At 35.1% G+C, this 21476-nt stretch overlaps 1 protein-coding gene across 1 annotated transcript in view; it reads right to left on the bottom strand.

Moving 5' to 3' along the window:
• kcnh2b (potassium voltage-gated channel, subfamily H (eag-related), member 2b) overlaps positions 1–21476 on the bottom strand; it is a 187717-nt gene that overhangs the window by 76957 nt on the left and 89284 nt on the right. The window contains exons 3-5 of the mRNA XM_055183131.2: positions 8593–8748; positions 5242–5733; positions 4817–5028 (exon numbers count right to left, since the gene is read on the bottom strand). Coding sequence (XP_055039106.2) covers positions 4817–5028; positions 5242–5733; positions 8593–8748 — 860 coding nt within the window. The remainder of the gene's footprint in view (positions 1–4816; positions 5029–5241; positions 5734–8592; positions 8749–21476) is intronic.

The following is a 21476-nucleotide window of genomic DNA, read 5'->3' as shown; positions in this document are numbered from 1 at the left end:
AGTATGCAGTACGATCACATCAGACCAGATCAGGTCCTGACTGTCAACAGACACATAAAGATGTGAATGTATTATACACCACAGGACAACACCTTATGAGAAAAATTATTAAAACTATACAAGACTCCTGAAGACAAAAAAGTGTCCCATTATCCAGCAGGACATTAAACCTTCATGAAATCAATGATATCCAAAGAGTCATTAGTGACACCTGATATTAACTTCTGTTAGCTGTCGTGTGTCAAACACTCTTTAAATTGTTGACTGGTCTCCACTGTAGATATCAACTTATGTTATTATTCATTGAAACTAATGAAGTCTCAACCTGACACAACATTAACATATTGCTAATTTGCATCTCCTGAATATGTAATTTCCCAAATATTAACTCATTAAATCACTATCTGTCTGACAAGTTAGCAACATCAGTTTCTTAAAGGCATCATACCATTTCATGAAGTTTCCTTATAACATTAGTAAAGGGTTTGAGTCATTCATTGTAAAAAATGTCATGCCTGATTCATACTCAAACCTTGTTGTCTATAGACTCAGCTGGGTGAAGACTATATGATGTATTATATATCAAAGAAACACAGACTTTGCCTTGTCCATAGACAGAATTCATAACACAAGTCTGTCTGATGTGTACAGGAGAAGCATAAACATCAGAGAAAGTCATGTTCACGCCACAAGTTTTATGGTATTACTGCTTTAAAACATAAACAACAACAAAAAAGTATAATATATTAAATGAATTCTGTAATGCAACAAAAATGATAAAGTAATTGAACAAAAATGTGATATGTGTTGTTTCTACACTGCAAAAAATTTACAAATATCTATTTTGTATTTTCTTGATGAGAAAAATGACTTAAGAAAATAAGTCTAGTTTTTAGACAAAAAATATACAATTTAAGGAAATTAGTTTAAAACAAGCAAAAAATCTGACAGTGGGTTAAAAAAAATTTCTTGAATTAAGTGTTAAAGAAAATTTTGCTTACCCCATTGGCATATTTTGCTTGTTTTAAGCACAAATTCCCTTAAATATGATATTTTTGTCTAAACACTACATTTTTTTAAGGTCATTTGCTCATCATAAAAATGCATCTTGATTTAAGAATTTTTAGATATTTGTACTGAAAACAGAAAGTAATTTTTTTTTTGCAGTTTATAGGTGTTGAACATCTTTTTCTGATCATATAAAGTAAGCTATATTACATGATGTATACTGCCACCAAAAGGTAAAGAGATGCAACACCAGGTTGTAAATAATGCGATGCACTTAAACACATAAGGACATCCGTGTGTGTGCGTGTGTGTGTGTGTGTGTGTGTACCTGGTATTATCACAAAGTAACATCACATTTAAAGAATAAAATAGTATATAAACATCAAAACTGTGTGTGCATGAGCGTGCATGCGTGCACGTGTGTATGACTCACAGCTGATGTCTGAAAACTGAATCCACCCGACTATATATCATTAACATGAATCTACAACAAACAAACATCTTAATCGCTATTAAAGAGAAATCACACAAAGTCACACTTCTGAATGTTATTTTACGCTGTTATGTGATAACCTCCGTAAATTAACAGTTGTGTGTGTTGTTTTTGATGCTGTTGAATAATCCTCTTGGATCAGATGTGAGCGGTCTCAACACACATTAACAGACAGAAGTTTGAACACACTTTTAAAATCAAATTATATTGTAAGATAAAACCTAATGCTTAAATTCATAAAATTATGTTTGTAGAGACATATAATGGGCCCACTAATCTTGATTTCTCTCTATTTGTTTTTTTTAATTGATAAGATGAAGCAGACCGTGAAGGAAAACAGCAGGCCTCAAGTGTCCAGGATTAATAGACACTCTAACGCTGTTTCAAAACATCCCATGATGCACCTGGTTAAGGTGGTTGAGAAAATAATCTGGTCGATTTTGCAGACTGATGGAAATATAAGAAACTTAATAAATGAGATCTTAATTGTTTCTTCTAGCGGAGATCATAAAGTTTACTACATCTCAAATGGATTAAAATCTACTTGCTTTTAATTTATATCTAGCTCCATATTCTTATGGTCAGCAATTGTCTTCTCTCTATCCAACATCAGAGATAAATATCTACAGTAGAGAATAAAACATAACTGTATCCCTACACTTCTGTGTCATAAAACCTTCATCTAAGCAGATATAACATGAACATTTTTGGTTTACAACATACACTACTGTAATTCATATTCTTCCTCTTGTTTGTTTGTTTGTGTTATATTGCTGTGTTTATTAAACATAATGTGTGTTCAAATCCTTTGAGTGGTAATGTTGCTGACAGACACAATACACATCATCCTGAGGACAAAAGCTCAAAACACAACACACACAACAGACACACACACATGCACAGTCAGACACAAACACACACACTGTCTCACAAAAACTCACTGCGGCAATCATAATTGAATTCTTCCTTATATCCTGCTGTGGACAAATTAAAAACAACTACATCATGACATATTTAACAACATGTAACATCTTGTACACGCATCACCGTGACAACTAACAACATCTCACGATACAACCAATCAAATCACGCTTATCAATTTGGTTACAATGAAACTGACGGTTCACTGTATCTTAAAGAAATGTTGCATTCATGGCCAAGACTTCTGCTAACTTTCTGCTCATCAACATACAAACTCCTTCACAAATCCAAACCATCATCTCTTTTACTCATCTCTCATTATTTCATTCAGAAACATTCATCTCTTTTTATTTCATCATCCGAGCGGCACACATCAGCACCTGGCCATCACGCTATGAGTATTATATAAACTCTGTTAAAGTTAGGATTCATGTGGATTTCTGCTGAAGAGATGAAGTTAGATGAAACAGGAGGTCTGCTGTACCTGGATCAGTTTATTTTCCTTAGCATTGATTTATTTTACTAAAGCCTCTGAACTCAATTCACACAATGAGCCTCAAATATAAAACACAGCAGAATTAACAATATTATTTTGTTGTATGATGTCTTACATAGAAACTGTAAATGTGAAAGTCAAGTAATGTAAGAATCATACAAATACACAGATATTATTCTGCTCATGTTTATGAATGTGGCTCATTGCTTTTGGATAAAAGTTATTCAGAAACTGGGTGAAAGTTTTCTGTGATGATTGACTTTGACTGATCTACATCTCTTATGCTGCGTACACATCAAACTCAAAGCATTGCGTTCCTCGCTCTAAATTACTCACAAGATTTAACTTCATACCATTTGAATTTTTCGCTTTAGTAAAAAATTTTCAACTTGCGCAAAGATGCGTTTGACGCGAATAGGGCGTTTTCGCAGAAAATGCGGTGCCTTATTCACATTATTCGCATCACCCCACGCGAGTTTGGGTCTATTTACATCTTTGATTTGACTTTGTGTGTAATCTACTCGCGCAAATAGTTGAATTCGCGTAGATTATTCAAAGGATTTAACTTCGTGTCATGCAAATTTTTCCCTTGGTTTGAATAATTTCAACTTGCGTAAAGATGCGTTTGAGGTGAAAAGATTGTGTTTTTACTGAAATCGTGCTGCCTTATTTTCATTGCCCCGCGCAAGTTTGCGTCTATTCGCGTCTAGTCATTAACTTTGTATGCAATCTACTCACAAATTGTTGAATTCGCATTTTGTGTGTACACCCCTTATGCAACGTAAACACCAAACGTGAAGTATTGCGTTCCTCGCTGTAGATTATTCACAGGATTTAACTTCGTGTCATGCAAATTTTTCCCTTGACTTGAATAATTTCAACTTGCGTAAAGATGCGTTTGAGGCGAAAAGCTTGTGTTTTCACTGAAATCGCGCCGCGTCATTCGCATCACCCCACGCAAGTTTGCGGCTATTTGCGTCCATGCATTAACTTTATATGCAGTCTACTCGCGCAAATTGTTGAATTCGCATTTGATGTGTACACCCCTTATGCTATGTAAACAAAAAACACAAAGTATCGTGTTCCTCGCTGTAGATTACTCACAGGATTTAACTTCGTGTCATGCTAATTTTTCACTTGGGTTGAATAATTTCAACTTGCGCAAAGATGCGTTTGAGGTGAAAAGCGCATGTTTTCACTGAAGTTTGCATCTATTCGCATCTATGCATCAACTTTGTGTGTAATCTACTCGTGCAAATTGTTGAATTCGCATTTGCACCTCATTTGCTACTTGAGGCAAAGTATCATGTTTCTCGCTGTAGATTACTTTGGGATTTAACTTCATGTCATGCTAATTTTTAGCTTGAGTTGAATATTTTTAACTTGCATGAAGACGTGTTTGATTGTCTATTCGCGACTTTGCATTTGTATGTAATCTACTTGCGTGAAATCGCGCTTGGTGTGTATGCCCGATTATTGAACCTTTATTTTAAAGTGCACATGTTGTCAAAGTCAATCTACAGAAAGACTTAAAGCACCGTCCAAGTTTCTTCATAACAAACGAACACTGTCATGTTCCCACTTCACACACGTTTCCAATTCACTGCAAGGAAATCCTCATGGATTTGAGTTCAAAAGCAGAATATAAAGCTTTGATTTTAGCATTGGCCTCATGGTGATGTTTGAAGTAAAGCATTCACTTCAGAAGATGTGGTAGGACAAACGTGTGCGATCTGTCTAAAGTCCAAAACAAAGCATGATAACAAACATCATAAACATGTTTATGCCATTTCCAGCTGATGGACAACACAAGTCATGTATTAACAAGATACACAAACAGGTTTATTACCTTCTCAACCCAATGCCAGCACCAGAGTTAAAGATCACAGTCGTCTTACCTGGGTAACTTTCTCTGTGACGTTGTGCGTGCGGTCAATAAGTTTACAGGGTGCGATGATGTCCATCTCTCCGGTCGGGAGGGCGATTAGAGGGTCCGGTTTAAAGTCCACAAAGTTGAGCGTTATCTGAGGGATTTTACTGATGGCGCGGTAACGCATGAGATCAGAATCGGAGGTAGAGTTCAGGATGTTGGACCTGTTGTTCATGGCACCTGTGTGAGGAAACAGATTGTGTGATGGAGACATATGATAATGCTAAGATGGTAACATGACCAATACTATGGTACTGTACGGTACGCCCCCATGTTTGTTATGTGTGTTAGGTTAATCAATAAAACTTTCATTTATATATTTACGTAACTCTCAACTTTGTAAATAGGAAACTGATTTAGCTGATAAATGTCCAACAGGTACTACAGTCTCACCCGTGCTGCTGCTGGTGGCTCGAGCTCGATGCTTACGGTCCCATTCGGGCCTCATGGCCTCAATATCGTCCACGGATGACGCGCGGCGCATGCTGTGAAAACTGTCGCGTGACCGGCTGTTCGCCAGACTGCAGTTGGACATCGAGATGTCCGGGTTCAGCCGCTTTGGGCGGGGTGACGAATGACCAAGGGGCAGGGTGGTAGGATGGGGCGGGGCCGGGGGAGGAGACCCCGGGTCACTGCCCAGGAGGTTGCGCTGGTCTTCGGGCAGAAGCGAGGATGGGGTGCCCACCGCGTTGGCGGCCGGGCGAGATCTCTTGTGTTCTGGAGGAGAGCGCAGATTACTCAGGGCGAGAGATTCGTGGCTTTCCGGACGGGAGCTCGTGGGGAAACCGGTTCCCCGGCCGGCCTCGGGATCCTCACGGAGAGAAGATTTACTGTTGTTTCGGGAGTTTAGGAGAGGCAAGCGGAGTCGAATCCCTCGTGTGCGATCTACAACATGAAGAAATTATCTTTTTAAAAATGCTTTTGCAGGATTTATTTAAAATGCTTGTCAATGTTTCTTGCATCAAAAACAGAATTTATTTTTTATATCTTATTTTTCTCTGACCCTCAGAATGTCTACACAGCTCTTTTTTGGGTTTGAACCCAGGGAACACACATACTGATATAAATGTATACCTTATAATCATTGTTAGGTATACTCAAAAACGTAATTCATTACTAGTTACTAATCTTGAATCATGTAATTAGATTACTTTACAAATCATTTTCTCCAAACAGTATTTAATTATTTTAATTACTAATGACTTTCTAAATCCTCTTTAGTAAATGAGACAAATAAGAGACGGCTAAAATAAATAATATGAACTTTTATCAATTATTCTGGTCACACTTTTTAAGGTCCAATTCTCACTATTAACAGATAACTACTTTTGCCTCAATATACTCCTAATTACTGCTTATTAATACTTAGTAAAGTAGTTGTTAAGTTTAAGTATTGGTAGGATTAAGGATTTAGAATAAGGTTTTGCATAAACAGGCATTAATATGTGCTTTATAAGTATTAATAAACAGCCAATATCTCCGTAATATTAATGCTAATAACCAACCAGTTAATAGTGAGAATTATTAACTACACATGAGTGTTACGTAAGGAATAATTGACGACGGGCCACCGAACTATAAGAAAATAATGCACACCAAGGTGGTAATGCGGCACGACGCGAAGCGGAGTGCCGTTACACCGCAGGTGCGCACTATTTTCAAATAAGTCAAAGGACCGGAGTCAATTATTCCGCTTATACCACGGTTACCACAAAAATTGCTCTGGTGCCTATTTTTAAGACATTTGAAAAGATAGGTGTGCGGTTTACAGAAAAATAATCAACACCCATAGAACATTTCTCAGCCAATCAGAATGCAGCATTCAACAGACCCGTGGTATAATATTACTCTTATTAACTCACCAAAGTATTTAAAGTGAGAAGGATACATAAAAAACATACATTTTTAACCTTAGACTTTAAATGTTGATGTTAAATCCACTATTGTGTTATATATCATTGATCTACAGTCCATACACAGGATTTACTTCAATAACATCAGAAGAATTACTGGAAAAAAAGAGAAATCCTGTACTAAATTACATTAACTAATTACTTAGTAACTAGTTACACCTTTACTGCTTATAATGCACTAAGTCGCTTTGGATAAAAGCAGCTGTCAAATATTTATGTTATAAATATAAATGTTGTTGTTCTGTATCTTCATAGCTTTTAGGATTTACTGAGTTATTTACATGACAGATGTGACCCTGGACCACAAAACCTCAAGTCGCACGAGTATATTTCTAGCAATAGCCAACAAAACACTGTATGGGTCAAAATTTTGATTTTTTAAGGATATTGGGGTGGTTTTCCGGACAGGGATTATATTATATTTTTTAGTTTAAATAGTAAATATAACTAGTTTTGACAAACATACCTTACTAAAAACATTATTGGTGTGCATTTTGGGGCAAAACAAAGGGCAGTTATATATTTTAAGATATGTCAGTGCATTTTTTTCAGTTTGGACAGCTCTTACATTTATTTAGGACTAGTATAATCCCTGTCCGGGAAACCGCCCCATTAAGTTAAGATCATGTTTCATGAAGATATTTTGTAAATGTCCTACCATAAATATATCAAAACTTTATTTATGTGAGTGGATGCAGTTGCTAAGAAATTTATGCTAAGGCAATTAAAAGTTGTAACTCGGCCAAATATTGTCTTACCCTAACAAACCATACATCAATGAAAACATCATTTATTCTGCTTTCAGATGATGTATAAATCTCAATTTCAAAAGCATTGACCCTTATGACATGTTTTGTGGTCCAGGGTCTCATATGAGTTACAATGACTCTAAAATCTGTTGTGTTTTGTGTTTTAAATCTGCATGTCCTGGTTTTGATGTTTTAATGAATGATCAGTTTTAAGTTAAAGGAACAGTATGTAAGAAATGTATATCAATTAGTCATAAAATGGCCTTGATATGTCACTAGACATTAAGAAATCATTTTCATTTCAAATACTTATATCACTGACAACAGGTCCGGCCAAGATATTGTCATTTATTGGACTTGCAGCCCTCAACCAATGTTTCTGTTGTCATGTTGTGTATTGGCCACCAGTTGTGTGATTGCAGTACCAGTTTTGGCCACAATCCTACATACTATTCCTTTAACACTAGCTGCGTTTCCATTGCAGATTTGTGCAAAACTTTATTGTTATTTTCTAAATGTCGACAAAAGACTTTTGCAAAATGATGGCATTTCCATTAACCAATAATATGCAACTAAAACGTAGTTTTTTTTCTTATGGTAAGTCATTTAAAATATTGACTGATGTTGAAAGTTTTACTAATATCACAGCACACGACATTAGTATTTTTAACTAGGAGATGTAAGTTGTATCCAAACATTAATGCCAAAAAAGAGCCTTAAACTATATAGGTGTTTCTTGGAGGTAATAGTAGATTATTTTATATCAAAAGAGATGTAAAGTGTTATCCAAACATTTTGGCAAGGAAAGTCTGTTATGGGAGCAGAAACATAGTATGAGGGGTTTCTGGGAGGTTTTAGTACATACTGCGTCATCTTCAAATAATTATAATATAACTTACCAGGTAACCTGGAAAGGTGTATTAAGTTTTGCCAAATACACCTTTTCCGAATTGCATAAAAAACCACCTCATGCGAGCGTAAAAACTTGCAATATATGAAATTGACGCATTTCCATTGGCTGTTTTTTCATTTGCAATGTCAATTTGAAGTAGTACAGTATAATGTAAAAAACTGTCTAATACTTGTATGGCGCCACAGTAGAGGCAGCTTGTGATTGAGATCCTGTGCATCATTGAGTTTGTCGTCCGGCATGACCTCGAAATTCAGTATAAACATGATCACGACACCATCTTCATTCTTTACCGGCACCACGTCCACCAAACACAAGAAACACACGCCTGCAAAAGACAAGAGACAAGAGGTTTATCACCGCAAATTATGATTTATGAGCACTATTAGATGAACTACAGTAGTTAAATGAACAACTATCATCTACTAGCAAAGTTAAACTGCTGTTGTGTGTGTGTGTATTGTGTAGCTACATGGTATACAAAAACATCTCACATGAAGCAGAGCTGTGTTTATATTATTACTCAAGATAAACTTTCAACCATATTCAAAATCATAATCACCAAATGTTCTTAATCTGATCAACTCATCAAAACAAACGACAAAATACACAACACATCAAAACACATTCATAACAGTTTTGTTTCCCGAAAAGACAAATTCTGACTTCATATAGCGGTTTGATTTCTACTGTCTGAGATGCCTTGACGTTTGAATCCTGGACAATATCACACACGCTTACCTTCAGATGAGAGAAGAACAAAAGAGGAAAAATAACACTTACATCAATGAATAGAGAGAGAGAGAGATGAGATGTACTGACTGCAGATTGGCCCACTATAATCCCAGCTGTGTTTGAAGCAGGAAAACTACACATGGATTACAGGTCCACTAACACCATCTGTCCACCAGTGTTGTGTTCATGTATAAAGACACAGACATCTAATGTATATAGATCATACAACTTCAATAACTTCTTCAGGCTCTTTATTAGCTGACATCAGAAACCAATAAACCAACAACCATTCAATCATGTCAAAGTCCTCACTGATACCTTACTGAATATTCAAACACAGAAATTAACACATACATATTCATGCATATTTTCAAATATATTATTTTAGATATGCTTTCATATAAAAAACTTTTAAAAGAGTAACAATACATGCAGAATAACTATACTGTATAAGTCTCCGCTGATATGCTGACAGTGTCCTGAAAAAAGACATAATCCCTGTGCTAGCGTTTTTATCTATACACATGCACACACACACATACAGATTAAAAATGCCCATGAGAACGGATTTGACTTTAATTCATTACGCTTCCGTCCACTTTAAAAGACCAATCCACATCAAATACACACACACAGTCTGTATATATGTCTGTTTTGGCAAGTTTACAACAAGTTATATAAGTACAATAAAGTGCACTGAGACCCAAATTGCTGTCAAGATTTACGTTTCAAAGCGTTTATTGTCATATGCAAAAAGAAATTCTCTCTTTGCTGTCCACACTAGAATGCCATGAACAATAGTAATAAATATAAAAATAACAATAAAGTATAGGAAAAAATGATAAAAGATAAACAGTAAGGGTTGCTGTGTCCTGTCCCCCCAGAATCATATCAGACAACCTTTAAAACATTAAAATGCTGTGAGGGTTTACACTGTAAAAAGTGTTTCTGTGCCTTAGTAGATTTAAAAAAAATAAATTGAGTAAACTGTATTAAAAAAAATGTAATTCTTGTTTTTTTAATCAAAATATGAGTTAAAATAAAATAAAAATTGGAATAAATTGATTAATTCTAAATGAACACATTATTGAGTAAATTCAACTTAATTTTATTATCTTTAATCGATTTAAATTTGTAAAAAAGAAATTAACTTATTAATTTTGTGTTAAAACTACATGAATTATATGAGTAAACACAACTAACTAGGCAGTGGACTTGCAGTTCCCAGCATGCTTTGCATGGGACTGCATTTGGAGAGTGAAAATTGAATTGAAACTTTTTTTGTTTTGTTTTTAACTAAAAAGAAAGACTTGTTAGTGTTTAATGTTCATTTATCTTCGATATTTGGAAGAGTTTCTGTTTCTTCTTTGAGTTTTGTAGTTACCATTGTTCAGAAGACTGGTGCTTGTGCATAGACTGCATACTGAAGTATGTCGCGCTTTACAGCTGCCCAAAACGAAACTGAGTGGGTGTGTTGTTTGAATAAACGTTTCTAGCCCTCATCTGACGGCATAAAAAACAACAACTAACCATAAATACGCTACCTGTACCAAGAAAAGAAGGTTTATCTAACTGAGTAATACTAGCACAATTAGTTAACTCAACTCAATTTTATTGCATTCATATTAAGTAATGTTAGTGTGTTCAATATACTTAAAAAAGGTTGAAAGTTGACTCAACCTAAAACTTCCCATGCAGTCACTTGCCTCACTTTTTATAAGTTAGATCTAGGTATTACTTTTTACAGTGTAAGCTACATACTGTACAACATTTTAACATCTGATTTTATAGAGCTGATCTCCATACACAGATAATCCTACAGATCTTCTTACAGAATAATGTGAATGGATTGTGTGTCGTGATGACTTGATGTGACCTGAGCTTTAACAACTGAATCATATTAAACAGACAAACGTTTACATTTATGCATTTGGCAGAAGATTTTATCCACAGTGAATTATAAGCTATACATTTTATTAGCGAGTGTTTTCCCTGAGGATCGAGGGAACTCTTACATGACAAAACAATATTTTTTCTGCATGCATAAAATGTACAGTAGTTGATATGTGAGAGGACACAGCGCCACCTGCTGGACTCATGTGTGTAAGACTCAAACTGACCAATTACATTTCTCAATTTTAAGCCAGTATAATGTATTTCAGTGTATGAGACATGCAAATTTCTGTATAAAATAAGACATCAACTTCTCTCATATGGTAAATTTTAATAATTTACTGATTGTAAATAATAGATCTCATGATAGCCTTCACCAAAATGCCAGTGAATATACAGTAAATCAATTCTAGAAAGTAAATATATTCAGATTTAGTGCCGAAATGTATCTCAAGTCAAGAAGATTTATCATTTATAATAATAAGATCTATAATTGTATAAATAGGGTGACCAGGGGTTCTTTAGGAGGTCCATAGGCAATTAAAGAAAACGATGTGTAACCCATAAATTAAATCAATCTCATTATTTGCTGATTACTTCACATTACCCACATTAGATACTGTACATTTTCCTGCATGCATTACCAGCACAGATGTAAACAAAATGTAAGCATGGATTTAAAACTTTTTTATTTCTCACATCACATCTGATCTACTGTCTCTTAATGAAGCGAAATATCTCATGTTAAAAGTAGTAACTTTCAAAAAAAGTTGTTCAGAAAATCTAAACTTTAAACTTACTTCAAATAGCAAAGCTCAACAGAAAGGATTTTTGGCAAAAATGTAATTTATTTAATAGTAAATTCATCTTTTTGTTTGTTATTTTTTTCATTCTTTTGTTATTTATAATTAACTGTAATTACTAGCACTGATATTTGACATAAGAATGCAGTTTACATTCATTTAAGACATCTCAAATAACTGACTAAGACAGCAATTTTGAAATATGAGAAAGACGCGAACATGAACTCATTTTACATTGCACACGATGTTGGTAGGTGTGAAGTGCAATGCACATTTCGTTTTCAAATGCTCACAGTGAATATAATAATCATAAAGATCACTTCAGGAATAAAAACATGCTGTTGGATTTTTGTAAAAACAAGAAAAAGAAAGGCTAATCTAGGTCATATTATATAAGCATTAACTTGATTCAGTAGAAAGACAAATACTAAACTCTCTTCCAGCCTACTCTATGTAAAATCATGTAGTATATACATTAATATTCTTTTAATAATAGTTTTAACAATGAACTGCACTGTTTTCTTTGATATACAGCCAGAAAATCATCCTCATGTCCTGAACTCTCACATCATAAACTACATTCATCAGCGTCTTCATCATCACTGTGAGTTATGTGATGTTTAAACAACATTTCTGCTGCATTCGCATTTCTCGAGGAAAGAAAGATGATTCACAACAGCAAGACTTTTATCTGAGGTGAGATGAATCATCAGTGAAACACAGAGAAGAAACTTAAAGGAATAATCAATTTTCTTAAAAGAAAAATCCAGATAATTTACTCACCACCATGTCATCCAAAATGTTGATGTCTTTCTTTGTTCAGTCGAGAAGAAATTATGTTTATTGAGGAAAACATTGCAGGATTTTTCTCATTTTAATGGACTTCAATAGACACCAACAACCAACACTCAACTCAACACGTAACAGTCTTCTTCAACGGAGTTTCAAAGGACTATAAACAATCCCAAACGAGGCACAAGGGTCTTATCTAGCAAAACCATTGTCATTTTTGACAAGAAAAATAACAAATATACACTTTTAAAGCACAACTTCTCATCAAGATCTGGTCGTGATGCGCCAGCGTGACCCCACGCAATACGTCATGACGTCAAGAGGTCACAGAGGACGAACGCGAAACTCTGCCCCAGTGTTTACAAGTGTGTTGAAAGAGGACCGTTCCTACATTGTTGTATGTGGAATGATACTAATTAATGTCTTTGTGCCAGTTTATTGTTTACAATGGTCCGCAAATGTGCGTTTTATGTATGTAACACGTGACCTCCCTACATCACTACGCATTTACGTTAGGTCGCGCTGGACCGGATCTAGATGAGAAGTTGTGGTTTAAAAGTATATCTTTTTTATTTTTCTTGTCAAAAATGACAACCATTTCGCTAGACAAGACCCTTGTGCCTCGTTTGGGATCGTTTATAGTCCTTTGAAACTCCGTTGAAAAAAACTGTTATGTGTTGAGTTAAGTGTTAAGTGTTGGTGTCTATTAAAGTCCATTAAAATGAGAAAAATCCTGCAATGTTTTCCTCAAAAAACATCATTTCTTCTCGAGTGAACAAAGAAAGACATCAACATTTTGGATGACATGGTGGTGAGTAAATTATCTGGATTTTTCTTTTAAGAAAATGGAATATTCCTTTAACAGAAGAAACAGAGATGTGTTTCATATACAATATATAATGTGAGAAAATAATGTTATGTGAACTTTTAATTTATTTAAACCGTCTTGTTTTTTTAATCCTGAGTTAAAATAATCCTGTGTTATTCACACTTTAACCTATCAGCATCACAGAGCAACACTTTTACCTTTTTAATATTTCTAAATATGATTTTGATCAGATGATGAGCGGTTCATATTAAACACTAGAGGGCAGAAGAGCTTCAGATATTAAACACATCTGCTCGGTAAACGCAAAGCTCTGAATAATAAACTGAATAATAATGTAAGTAATAAATGGTTTGTGTTTTATGTGCTGCTGGTTACTGATGATAATGTAATTAACAGATAAACCTAAACTAACTGAGCTTTCAACATCACACCTAATGACGTCAGGGTAGTCAAGTCTGTTTTAGGACACTATATGTATCACCTGACCTGACATCAGAGAAATTAAAGCACAGTATCATGCATTGTATTACCATAGGACCATGATTAAAATACTTGGACATGATGATCGGTGATCTTTGCTTTTCCAACCCTGGATATTAAAACTACTATTGTGTTCATGAGCTCAATGTGTTGCATTAGCAGTGCAAAGGTCAAGGTTTACACAAAGTGATATAGCTTAAATGCATTGTAAGATGCTTTGGATAAAAGACACTTTTTATTTCCATTATGAAAGGAATTCTGCCATACAGATAAAATAGTTGTGTGTTAGTGTGGTGCACTTGTATTTGTATAGGATATGTGTAAGTTTGTCTTTATGTGATGTTGGTTTCTGTGACACGTAAGATTCAATAAGCGTCTCATGTCACAGACACTATTAGCAGAAGATTAGAAAGCACAAAGCAGGATTACACATTGAATGCACCTGAGCACACGGCCAGACCCGTCACAAACCTGCAACCCTGCTTAAGCTTCCAAGAGATGCAATTACACTGATAAACCACGACGACTTCTCTTATCTTCTTTCTTAGGATGTCCTGACGTACTGTAAATAATTTAAAGCTGTTGTGTGTAATCGGATGTTAAAATACCTGCTTAAATGAGTCATATGTTCCGATTTCATGTTTCCTTTGTCTTCAGAGTGTTAGAAGATCTGTAAAGTTACAAATATTAAAGTCTCAAACCCAAAGTTAAGCCTCATCCACACCTTCCTAAAACATCTCGTTTAAAGACACACACAGTTGGACGTCATACTGCCGGGAACATTTGCATCACAACGCCCTAATGTATACACAAAGATAGAGGGTGTAACTTTCATTCGCGTTGTAGTATTGTTGCCTCCGCCACGCCGTGGATACTGAAAATTCAAACGTGAGTTTTGTGCAGTGCTGAGTAGCTCTTGTTGTTTGTCGTTTCTACGATCATGAATGCAGACATGGTTTTATGTTATAGTATCATTACATTACCGATCTGTTATGTTTTGCTCAAGCTGCGCTGTCAAAGTTGATCGTTCTTGGTCATTAGATTCGGGCTCATTTTGATATAGTAAAGACAATATTGTCTCTTTCACCAGCGTTGCCAGGTCCACAGCCTTTCGGCTAAGTTCTGAATTGAACTGTTTCTGCGGGTTGATTTTTTTCTGCTGGTTAGAGATGGAAGGATCTGGCAACCCTGTCTTTCACTATTGCTTTGGGAGCTCATCTTCCAAATATGATAAGGATTGTCACATTTACGTTTACGCGCTTGAGGTACTCAGCCAATTACAACGCACTGCATAGCTGGCCAATCGAAGCACACCGTGCTTTTATTTAGAACAAGGCGCTTTGTAGAAAGTTTTTTTTTACTTTACACCGTGCACTTTTCATTACACCAAATACACAAAATGTGCTTTTTAGCAAGGTCATATGGGACCTTTATTTTACTTGTTTAATGTTCAGAATCTACTATACAGGAGATGTGAAAGTTTTAAAATCATCAATAATGTTAATAAAAAATTCTTAAATATTTCAGATACCATCCTCTGTGAAACTCTACTGGAAGCACTTTTATTAGAAATGAATTGAAGGCTTAAATCTTTTAGACATGGACTGGTCAGGACTTTCTCGTTAGTTCATAAAAATGTGAGACAGAGAAATGTACAACAAGCCCACGAGCGCTGAACTGATTCCCTATAGACCTAATTGAGCTCTCGTTCCATCTCAAACCAGCGTAACCTTCACATTCTGCCTTCTACATTACTGAACTTTCATCTTTGTCCTTTATATTATTGGACCTCAACAGAGTCAATACTTTATTTCTATTTGTTAATTTAAAATGCTAAAGTATCAAGCATGTGATTGATCTGGTCTGTCTGTCTGTCTGTCCAGGTGAACATCAATAAAGTGTTGCTTACATTAACACTTAAAAGTATCAAGTACAGAATGTGACATGATTTCTTGTGATACACCTGCAGCAACTTTACTAAACTTTACAAAGCAACTGCAAGTAAACAAAATAAATAAACTAAGTGTTCAGTAACAGCTAAAGGTAGAAGTATAAATATGTTGAAAAACAGTAGCATGTTACCAAACACACGTGCATGATGGTTTATTTGTATACATTTGTATTATGCTGATATTACAAAGATGTTTTACAAAAATGAAGTAAAGTACAGAATATATAGGACATATACAGATCCATTTTTGTGGTAACACTTTACAATAAGGTTGTATTAGTAAATGCATTAGCTAACATTATAACAACTAACAATATAATTTTTCTTTAAAGGGACACTTCACCCATTTGCATTAAGCTTTGTATAGTTAGAACCCCAGTCATGTTTTTGAATGCTCGTGCATCATTTCCTCAGTTGCCGCTGAGACAGGAGAAATACAGATTTCAGTGTTGGACTTCATTTTTTCAATGATGTAAAATCATCATTTTGCATCATTGAAAGACGGAAGTGCTATATCTTTGTTGAGGGAGTGAGACTACAAACACCTCTTTTCTCGGTCAAGTAGGCACCAAATTCAAAACGTATGTTACATTTCGACTACAAATATAAAGATTCAATGTTTCTATGGGTGAAATGCTCCTTTAAGCATTTTAGAGTCTTTGTTAATGTTAGTTAATGCCAAAAAAAATTTTCATGTTAGTTCATTGTGCATTAACTAATGCTACCAGTTACAACTTTTGTATTAGTAAGAGCTGAAAATATCAATAATATAATATATTATTATATCATAAATGCAGTGTTTTTAGGTAATGCATGAACTAATGTTAACATCTGCATCTATTTTCAGGCAACTTTATTATCTTTAGAATAAAAAAGCAAAGAATTACCTAAAGTACTGTACCCACACAGAAGAATATTAAAGGGCACCTATCATGCAAAATCCACTTTTACAAGGTGTGTGGACATAATGTGTGTTGGCAGTGTGTGAACACAACCAGTCTACGATAAAAAAAAACACACTCTTTGTTTTTTAATCCTCATTAAACCAAAGCAATTCTCCTATCAATGTGAGGTCACTTTGATAAAGCCCCGCCCACTTACAGTCCTGCAATACCATCATTACCACCCTCAGCAAGTTGTACACTGGCCACAATATCTCAAAAGTGAGAGACTATTTTCTTAGACTGTGTTAACTCATTCTACACCACCATTTTTGGAAAAGTTGCCCGCCAGCATTTTTTGTGATTTTCAAAATTTTTCTTTAAAAATGTATAAACATACAGATATATCAAATGAAAGAACAGACCCTCTGCTTTCAAACAAACAAACAAAAAAAAAATGGGGTTTCATCCTATCTATATTTTTTCTCTGCTTATAAACTCTTAAATGTTAAATGTTTTTTGTGAAGGAATTTTGTTAGAGATCAGGTTATCAAAACATACATAAAGTTTAAAATTAATAAATAACGTTTTGGCTTCAGTTTCATTAATTGTGTAAGAGCGATATTGCAGATTAACATCAACATTTTTCAGAAACACGTTTTTATGCAAAAGTTTTTTTCTAATTTATGAAATAACTCGTCAAAGTTAGTTAATCAAATCTCTTTAAACTAAGGGGCTGTCCACACGGAGACGTGTATCACTGTATACGTATACATTTTTTATCATATTGGCGTTTCATCACACGGATCCGGCGTTTTGGGAGACTGAAACCGCTATTTTTTGAAACCGGGTCCTAAAGTAGATCAATCTGAAATCGACACCCTTGCGGTTTCGTCTGTACAGCCAATCCGTATATTTTGTGAAGCAAAAACGTCATCACATCACGTGTCGGAAGCGTCACACGTAACAGCAACAAAAATAACGGCGGACTACGTGATTGCGTTCGTGCTACAGAAGCTACTAAAGCCTACTAGCTTTATTACAGCAAAATCTATTGCTTCTATTCAATTGTGGTGAGCAACAGGCGATAATGGACAACACCATACGTTGGTTATGCGCATGCTCAAAGTCTTCTTCTCCGTGTATAGTGTATATCGGTGGCAGAATTACAGCGCCCCATACTGGTCCGGCATATATACTACACCGCTTTCAGTCGGTTTCAGTGGTTTCATGTTTACGGATTATTTTTTTAGAACAAGGAAAAAATTATCGGATAGGAAATGCACCGGCTTCGTGTGGACAAAGCCTAAAAGCGCTCACTGTCTGTTGGTCAAGGAAGTGAGGAGCTGTGCCTCATTTGCATTTAAAGGTACAGACATTAAAACAGCTCATTTTGCTCCCACCGAAATAGGGTCATTTTGGACATGATATAATAAATGATCTGTGAGGTATTTTGAGCTGAAACTTCACAGACACATTCTGGGCACACCTGAGACTAGTATTAAATCTTGTAAAAAGGCAATAATAGGTGCCCTTTAATATAACTGAATGATTCTGGTAAGTGGACATTTTGCATTCAGCTTTCTTTTTGGTGCCGGCATGGAGCCAGCCATTTGTGTTATTGCTGAGCCTCTCTATCTCTCTCTCTCTCTCTCTCTCTCTCTCGCTCTCTCTCTCATCAGTTTAGGAACTATTAGTGCCACATGAAGCACACATCTGTACTCTTTCTGTTGGATTCTGTAAACTGAATTGTATTCTTGCCTGCAGATATTTGTGTCCAATTACAGATCATTCCTTGTCTTTATGCCGGGCTGTGCCAGATAACTCACGGCACAAGATCCACATTTCAATGCTTCTAAGTATCAGGTGGCAGCACAAAGAGGATGTTTTTCACACTTTTGAGTTTCACAGAAATGTTGAGTGAGATAAATCAGTGCTATGTCAGCATAACTCACTCCTAAACTCCATTAGAGACACACAGAGCCTCTGGACACCTGCCGTGAAAATCCTTCATACAAGACTGCTTCCAAAACCTTGTAGTTTTCCCACCTGGACAGGATTTTAAGACATTACGTGTAAGTAGAACAGATATTGTACACGATAACGGCCTGAGATTCAGCATGGGATTGTGGGTGTTGTGCACGCTTTAAACTATCCTGCCAAATTCACCTCTTATAATGAGGGAAATGTAATATTGTGAAATATTCATACGCATGATTTAGCTTAGAGTTTTAGTAAGAAAGCTCCTAATATCAGGATCATAAACTGTGAGAATTTTACAACTTTAAACAAGCCTTTATAATAAACTGATGAGTTCAGTCGGTTCTCTTTATCCTCATCTGACAGCGACAGATTTCCATCATATGAGACGCTGCATACATCTGTGATTTTTCATAGCATTTCCATAGATAATTTAAAATTTTGTTTATCAAATTCTGATACTGACACAAACCTCATGGAAAGTGTTTGGGTTAGATATTTGGTGTCTACAGGAGAATTTGATATTCAAATACATAATGACTCAATGGGCTCTTCTGAATACTCACTGAAAGAGCTTCAAATATAAATCTAATATAAAAATATGAAGATATATCAAACCCCTCATCATGTTCAAAATCACTTTCATTACTTGTTTCAGCATTACTATACATATGTAAATAATTGCTGTAATTATGCAGCTGGTTACTAGTAACTTATTGTAGAAAATAAAGGCTGAAAATGTTTCATGTTCATTTAACTTTAAACAAGCTGTTGCCATGTAAAATTTACAGTAAGTTACTGGCAACCAGCTGCCAGTAATACTGTAATTTCAAAAAAAAATTCAAAGTGTGTCACTGAGGCTGTACCTTTTCAAAAAGTGGACCTTTCTACAGTACTTAAAGATTTCCTATTAATCACTGAAGATTTTACCGTAAACAAAACTGGCAGCTGTGGTTGCCAGAAAACCACCGTAAAAATACAGGAAACATGTAAACAACTTTGCAGGTTTTGTACATTTCACAATTACCACCTAAAATATATGTGACAATTCATACACTTTACTTTATTTGACTGTAAAATTAAATGTAATATTTTGTTAAATCTATTACAGTTTTTTACCACAAATGTCAAGGATTTTCAGAGTTAGACAATTACCGGGTTTTTACCGTGTCATAAAAAAAATAACTGGCAGCTGTGATTGCCAGAAAAACACCATAAAAATACGGGAAACACGTAAAAAACTTTGCAGGTAAAAACTGTAAAAAATATGGTGGCATTTTGTTTTTCATTACAGCAAAGTTTCGTACATTTCACAATAACTAAAATACATTCATACACTTTATTTTACAATTCATACACTTTACTCACTGTAAAAATAAATGTAATATTTTGTTAAATCTATGACAGTTTTAACAATTAATGTCCAGGTTTTTTAGATTTTTCACCATAGCATAAAAAAAAAACTGGCACTTGTGGTTGCCAGAAAACCACCGTAAAAATACAGGAAACACGTAAACAAATTTTCAGGTGAAAACTGTAAAAACAAATACGATGGCATTTTGTTTTTTATTAAAGTAAAGTTTTGTACAATTGTACAATTACCACTTAAAATTTTTGACAATTCATGTTCTTTATTTGACTGTAAAATTAAATGTAATATTTTGTTAAATCTATTACAGTGTTTAACCGCAAATGTCAAGGATTTTCAGAGTTAGCCAATTACCGGGTCTTTACTGTATCATTTTTAAATTTTTTCCCCGTTAAAATTACAAACATTATATCTGTACTTTTTAAAGGGTACCATATTCTAAGATGTATCGTTAAATCAACATCATGTTTTCCAGAACAACCTAGCTTGTGACGCTGATGAAACTATTTATTTGTTGAATAAGCTAGTTAAAAATCCCAGCACCAACATCCAAAACTAAACATATTGTATGCTGATGACCAAGATTTACTTCCAGTAGCCAGAGTAAATGTGTTATTGTCCTGTGGACATGTCCAAGGTATGACAGAGAAAAATACAGCACACGTCAGGGATTTGGATTCCACCATTATTGAAAATAAATCCATTACTGACCCGGAGAACAATTATGGTCCTGTTCTGACCTACTGTACAGCTGTGTCTCTGAAACCATCAACTACCAACCCCAATTATTCCAGAGCTCTGACTGGTTAGTCCTTATTAACTCAACCAATGACAGCAGTTAAATCACCAGGGTAGCTGTGATTTCCCAGCACAGTTTATCCACTGTCACGCTATATGGGCCAGCGGACCTGAAGGATTATTTCAGGAGAACGCAGATCTGCTCTTGGTGAAGTGAAGCCGACCACAAGAGATTTTAGTTTCTATGCAACCACACCAAAGACTCATAGACACACACGTGTGAATGAGACACAATGCTAACCTTATACTTAAACTAATCTAATAATAGTAGCTGTGGTCTATTTCTTGCATGACTTACGAAATAAACATTTAATTGTTTTTTTTGGTTGGATGGCACTCAGTGAAATGTGAATATAGTATGCATGCTGTTTGAAATGTTTCTGACATGATGCATATTGTTTTTTAAATGTATACCAATGGTATGCAATATTTATTGTAAAGCAAAATGAGCAATAAAGATCAAAGTGCTTAAACTTGCTTTGACATTTCAATTGCAGTTTCATATTTAATTCTTTGAGTCTTTGAAAGCAAGCAAAGCTTCCCGT

Source organism: Misgurnus anguillicaudatus, chromosome 25 (assembly GCF_027580225.2).
Source record: "Misgurnus anguillicaudatus chromosome 25, ASM2758022v2, whole genome shotgun sequence".
In the NCBI taxonomy this organism is placed as follows: domain Eukaryota; kingdom Metazoa; phylum Chordata; class Actinopteri; order Cypriniformes; family Cobitidae; genus Misgurnus; species Misgurnus anguillicaudatus.
The sequence above is the reverse complement of the archived record's forward strand: the minus strand, read 5'-3'. Positions and strand labels throughout refer to the sequence as shown.